General features: G+C 46.0%; 1 protein-coding gene across 1 annotated transcript; it reads left to right on the plus strand.

Moving 5' to 3' along the window:
* Positions 1 to 1044: 1044 nt before the first annotated feature.
* LOC310808189 (F-box only protein 6-like) lies at positions 1045 to 6038 on the plus strand. Its single transcript, XM_083674940.1, has 6 exons — positions 1045 to 1366; positions 1918 to 2182; positions 2290 to 2404; positions 5057 to 5152; positions 5280 to 5415; positions 5733 to 6038. Exons 1-6 carry the CDS (start codon positions 1298 to 1300, stop codon positions 5877 to 5879), a joined length of 828 nt encoding a protein of 275 aa, XP_083531066.1. The 5' UTR covers positions 1045 to 1297; the 3' UTR covers positions 5880 to 6038.
* The last annotated feature ends 824 nt before the right edge of the window (positions 6039 to 6862 follow it).

A 6862-nucleotide genomic window follows, 5' to 3' on the forward strand; every position in this document is an offset into this window, starting at 1 on the left:
GGTAGCTAACATTCTAGCTAGCTGGCTAGCTAACAGTTGTGTACAATGTGATTGTTTGTGAGATAAACTCACATATCCTCCTCTGAGACACAGGACTCCCTTATTTCTGCTCATCTTCACTGTTAAAACACCAACGCCTCGCTAACCTGCTGACTTACTTTTCCACCATCGAACTGTTGTTTTCTGAAGTTTTCGGCCTTTCTCTCTGCTGTGGCTGTTTGTGTCTCTGCGTGTCTTGCAGACATTTGTGCTTGGATGTCAGCCCACCACCTCAAGCTCAACCTTAACAAGACTGAGCTGCTCTTCCTCCCAGGGAAAGCCTGCCCTCTCCAAGACTTCTCCATCACAGTAGAGAACTCTACTGTGACCTCCTCCCAGACAGCCAAGAACCTTGGGGTGATCCTTGACAACCACTTATCCTGTGTGGCGAACATCACAGCGACAGCACGCTCCTGTAGATTCTTACATCAGAAGGATATGTCCATTCCTCACCAGAGAAGCAGCAAAACTTTTGGTCCAAACACTTGTGATCTCTCGCCTTAACTACTGCAACACACTCTTGGCCGGTCTCCCTGGTCTCAAATAACACACAACTATCTTGTCAAACAGAGGAGGGGATAGAGGAGGAGTATTTTAGTCTTGTTTTATTTCTTCATCATTTATCTCTGTCTCTTTCTCTCTCCCATTAGAGTGTGTGTCTCTCCCATTAAATCCCGGAAATCTGAAGCCACGCCCCTCTACTGGGGTACGGAAGTCAAGTTTCCCCGTTGGCCACTTTCGACATTCGTTGTTGTTGTTATTTTTATGGGTTAGGGTTAATAAACACTGTTTGTTTTGTAGGGTGTCATTATCAAAATAGTTAGCAGTCGTCGCCAGCAATCACCTGCATCATAGTTAAAAAGACGATTGTAGCCAATTGGAAAGCGCACTTCCGTACCCCTGTGGAGAGCTGTGAAACGTCACTCAGCGAGTCTCTACGGTTCTGCCCGACAATGACGCAGTGACGCGTCATCAGTCTGTCTGCGTTCTAGTCGCGCTGCGCAAATGATCCTTTACTGAGTCCAGATGATCAACTCTCACAACACCTGATATATGCGATATAGGTTACTGAGCTGAGCACAGATCCGGTAGTCGGGAAGTAAATAACGAGCTGTAAGGGACGTTTGAGTGACTCAGTGTAAAACCAAACCAATGGTAGGTAGCGACCTATTCTCACATTTCTTGAAGCTCTGCACTTCCGTGTAGCAAGGGGCCTCCTGAAACTGAAAGTCCAGCCGGAGGAAAGCTGCTGACCGGGATGAAGAAGAGAGCAACGACCCTGTCACACAGCAGCATGGGCAACGAGGCAAGTTCAGCCCCGGAGGACGTAAGTATACGCTGCCATAGGGAGGCGTGTGTGTGTGTCTGAGATGTTTAAAAGATTGTCTAGATATTCTCTGACTGTCTCACACCTGGCAGTCAACTTGTAGCACAAGATCTAACTTGGTTATGTCACGTGAAAAGGTAAGCAGTCATAACGATAGTACATAGAGGAATAAAATAAGAATATATCCTAGTCTGACGTAGTGTTCTCCTCCACGCAGTCCTATGGATAGATAGAATCGAAATAAATATGACTCTGCCAACAACTCTGATGGTTCGTCGTGTGGTTTCCCTCTTGGACAGGCATCAAGATGTGCCTTGCAAAAAATAAATTAAACGCACTTTTCAACTACTTGTGGGGTAAACTATGAAGCGAGCTAAAGCAGTGAGTTAGCGAGCTAACTTTAGCCCCAACTCGGGATCTGGTCAAAGTTAGCTCGCTAACTCCCTTTCCTTTACATTACTTTACAAGAGCAATTTGTCAAGCTTGATGTCCGTTAGGCTATGATTTGGATGTGAATTTATTCATTGTCTTCTTGCCATGTTGGTGTGTAGTGGCCAGGTGCGACCCTCCCTACTCTGCCTCTGGAGGTGCTGGAGGAGATCTTCCAGCACGTCCCCTCCAGCCAAGTGGTGCGGGTCTGCCGGCTGGTGTGTCGGGAGTGGAGAGAGGTGGTGGATAGTGATTCTCTCTGGAGAGAGAGGTGCAGAAGAGAGGGATACCAGCCCTGTGATGCCAATAACCTACCAAAAGAATGGCGACTGTTCTACTTCTTATGCACGAAGAGACGTAACCTTATCAAGAACTGCAAAGCAGATCGTAAGAAACCACAAACGTTTCCCTTTCACTTTTGTTGTCGTCGTTGGGAGGGGTTCCTGTTATCATTTACCACGCAATTCACCCTAAAAATCCCTGATTTTCTATAGAAAATTTCAGTGGTTGGCACATTCTGGAGAATGGAGGCGATAGATGGAAAATCGAACCCGTTGCAGTTCCACATCCAGATAATACAGTAAAAAACGTCTTTGTGACTTCTTATGAGTGAGTATCTTAATTATGTTACTTAAACATTTACTCTAACTTTCTTTTCATTGTAGCAGTTTTTGTCCTGGACTATATCTGGGTGTTCATAATGCCATTAAATGCAAGATTGATACAGTAGTATCTAAAGTACACTCACTGAGCACTTTATTAGGAACACCTGTACACCTTCTCATGGTGGAGGTGTTGTAATGGTGTGGGGAATGTTTTCTTGACACACTTTGGGCCCGTTAATACCAATCAATCATTGCTTGAATGCCACAGCAAAGTAAAAGTCGTCTCAAACTGGTTTCATGAACGTGACAATGAGTTCAGTGTTCTTCAGTGGCCTTCCCAGTCACCGGATCTGAATCCAATAGAACATCTTTGGAATGTGGCAGAACGGGAGATTCACAGCTTCAAAGTGCACCTGAAAAATCTGCAGGAATTGCGTGATGCAATCATGTCATCATGGACCAGAAACTCAAAGGAATGTTTCCAACATCTTGTGGAATCAATGCCACGAAGAATTGAGGCTGTTTTGAGAGCAAAGGGAGGCCCTACCCAGTGTTAGTATAGTGTTCCTAATAAAGTACAACATTTTGTTACAGCACTGTCTGATGAAGAAAAGCCACATGATTGTGTGAAAGGCATTTTTTTTTTAGATCGACCTCAACCCGCAAGAGGCATGTTCACCTGACTAGGGCTCAAATATGCCTGATAGCAAGAACGCTTGATAACAGGAACGCTTGATAACAGGAACGCTTGATAACAAGTGCAGACTAGCACAAAATAATGTGAAGCAACAATGATGAAGGAATAGAGGCATAAACACACAGCCTAGGCCTCCCAGATACCTAACACATAGCCTAGGCCTCCCAGATACCTAACACACAGCCTAGGCCTCCCAGATACCTAACACACAGCCTAGGCCTCCCAGATACCTAACACACAGCCTAGGCCTCCCAGATACCTAACACACAGCCTAGGCCTCCCAGATACCTAACACACAGCCTAGGCCTCCCAGATACCTAACACACAGCCTAGGCCTCCCAGATACCTAAACACACAGCCTAGGCCTCCCAGATACCTAACACACAGCCTAGGCCTCCCAGATACCTAAACACACACAGCCTAGGCCTCCCAGATACCTAACACACAGCCTAGGCCTCCCAGATACCTAACACACAGCCTAGGCCTCCCAGATACCTAAACACACAGCCTAGGCCTCCCAGATACCTAACACACAGCCTAGGCCTCCCAGATACCTAAACACACACAGCCTAGGCCTCCCAGATACCTAACACACACAGCCTAGGCCTCCCAGATACCTAACACACACACAGCCTAGGCCTCCCAGATACCTAACACACACAGCCTAGGCCTCCCAGATACCTAACACACACAGCCTAGGCCTCCCAGATACCTAACACACACAGCCTAGGCCAACCGATACCTAACACACAGCCTAGGCCTCCCAGATACCTAACACACAGCCTAGGCCAACCGATACCTAACACACAGCCTAGGCCTCCCAGATACCTAACACACAGCCTAGGCCTCCCAGATACCTAACACACAGCCTAGGCCCCCCAGATACCTAACACACAGCCTAGGCCTCCCAGATACCTAACACACACACAGCCTAGGCCTCCCAGATACCTAACACACAGCCTAGGCCTCCCAGATACCTAACACACAGCCTAGGCCTCCCAGATACCTAAACACAGCCTAGGCCTCCCAGATACCTAACACACAGCCTAGGCCTCCCAGATACCTAACACACAGCCTAGGCCCCCCAGATACCTAACACACAGCCTAGGCCTCCCAGATACCTAAACACAGCCTAGGCCCCCCAGATACCTAACACACAGCCTAGGCCTCCCAGATACCTAAACACAGCCTAGGCCTCCCAGATACCTAACACACAGCCTAGGCCAACCGATACCTAACACACAGCCTAGGCCTCCCAGATACCTAACACACAGCCTAGGCCAACCGATACCTATTTCAGAGAATTAATACGGGTCGGGACGGTTTTGGGTTGAGTATTGTGTGAGTGTTACAGTATATGTTTATGACAAACAGAATTTTGGTTGGGGTCTGGCCCAAGCTGGGAGAAGGATTCCTGTGCCCTTATCTCCTATGTCCTCCTAAATAGTCGCGTATTAGTGAGACACTTCCAGGCCGGGTCTGCGTTAACAGGCAGGACAGCAGATCCAAGTCCACATCAACGCTGTTGGAGCTCTGCGGCTGTCCACCGTTGTCCCACAGGCTGCGGAGGGGGTTCATGTCCGCCTCTGTCTGGAATATTCATTAGAGTGTCAACTTACTTGAAAAGTTCAGGTTGCCAAGTGTACCATGTGACACACCACCATTTCAGCCCTCTGGAGGCAGACTTTAAGGACCTGCGGCCTTGTTCACAGATCTGATAGCTGACCAGCCCAGTCCTATTAGCTCCAGCACATTTGCTTACACCTGGCCAGTAGTCCTATCAGATATATCAGAAGGGGAGGGAACAAGGACAAATTGGAGGGAACAATTTTTATTAAATAAAACGTAGCTGATGTGTTTGCTACAGTATCTATAATGCATTATGCGTCTAAAAGCAATTCTTTGTGTTGACCCCAGGGCTTTTGTGTTGACCCCAGGGCTTTTTTGTGTTGACCCCAGGGCTTGCAGGAAGTGCCAGCTGATTGACTTGCAGAAGGAGGGCTACTGCCCGTCATTCATGGACAGCTTCCAGCCAGACATTGTTGTGTCTGATTGGTGAGAATATTGGAAAGTTCTCTGTCTCTCCTACTCTGCTCTGTTTTTAGAAGATGAATAAATACACATGAAGTATGTTTTTAATAGTGTTTTGTGTGTTTCTGTTTTTTGTGGTTGTTGATTTCAGGTACGCTCCTCGCTGGGACTGTGGCTGTGAGTATGAGATCCGTGTTGAGCTGCTGAATCAGAAGAAGAAGCCAGTCCAGACATTTTCTTCAGATACCATCTACTTTGAACAGTGGAATGATCAGAAATGGAATCAGGTAATTGGTGGATCCCAGACTGACGACCGTGCCAAGCCTGAGTCTGCTGCTGAGGAAACTGTGACGAGTACAACAACATGTGATTGTTCCTGGTTTTGTGTGCAATAGAAGTTCTCAGTGACTCCAAGTCGAGATAAAATCAAATCAAATTGTATTTGTCACGTACATCGAATACAGCTGTAATGGGGGGGGGGGGGGGGGGGTCAATTGAACAGTCTTATGGCCTGCGGGTAGGAACAGTTCCGGAGCCTGTCGGACCGGGTCTGGAGGTAACAAAGAGAATGACCCTAACCCTCGTATTGATCTGTGTGTTTCAGATAACTCATATATTCAAGAACTATGGTCCTGGTGTGCGCTACATCCGGTTTGTTCATGGTGGAACAGACACTCAGTTCTGGGCCGGCTGGTATGGGATCCGGGTCACCAACAGCAGCGTGGAGATCTGCCCGTCACTGGACAGATAGCTCCTCCTCTCTAGACTAGAGGTTCTCCACCAGGAGAGGCTGGTGGAGGTGGAAATCGGAGGACGGGCTCATCGTAATGCATGGAATGGAATGAGGAATGGTATCAAAGATGTTACAGTGAGCCCGTTCTCCGATTTCTACCTCCTCCAGCCTCCCCTGGTGTTCTACCTCCACCAGCCTCCCCTGTCCTCCACTCTGTGCCTGCCTATCTGAAAGCTCCTCAGCGTCCTGTTGTCCAGGTGTTGCTGCTGTAAGCAAATGTTGTTTTGTTTCGCTGTTGATAGATGATTGCTAATTGCTAATTATTGCTAATAATACTATATATAAAAAAAACATGATTTGTCAGTTTCTGAATAAAAAAATATTTTGCACTATACTGTATATGCCTGGAAAACATTGAAGCTTTATGCAAAGAAGAAACCAAAGGAAAGATAAGGAAAATGGTCATACTTTACATTCAGTTATGCCTATGTCTGTAGTAAAACTGTACTTACTCTAGTAACATTTGCTGTTAGCTAATGTAAAGTTGTTAGTTGAGTAATTCCAGTATTATATTGTTATGTAGTCAAAAGGGTAACTTATGTAAAGTCTGACCCAGAAAAAGAGAACATAGCATGTATGTTTATCCATGTCTGTATTAATACACACCTGTATGTCAGCGCTCTAATGGCACCTTAAGACACAGTTCTACACACCTATTTTTGTAAGCCTTTAAAAGAATGTAAATCAATTTGTCAACATGTATCTAGTGTGTACACAGAGGTTACACAGGTGATTTGGTGTATACAGGTATGAATATCAGAAATACTTGTTACATTCTTTGTGTGTTCAATTGTGTGAGTCTGTATAACAACTTTAATAAATGAAATAATATAATATAATGTCATGTGTTTAATGTAATGTGTGTACTGTGGTGACTGAGTTGGATATTAACATGAAGTAGAAACTGCTATCCTGTGGTCCCTTCTTTAGCATTTTGTTTT

The sequence above is a fragment of the Argentina silus genome (assembly GCF_951799395.1).
Source record: "Argentina silus genome assembly, chromosome: 8".
Lineage (NCBI taxonomy): Eukaryota > Metazoa > Chordata > Actinopteri > Argentiniformes > Argentinidae > Argentina > Argentina silus.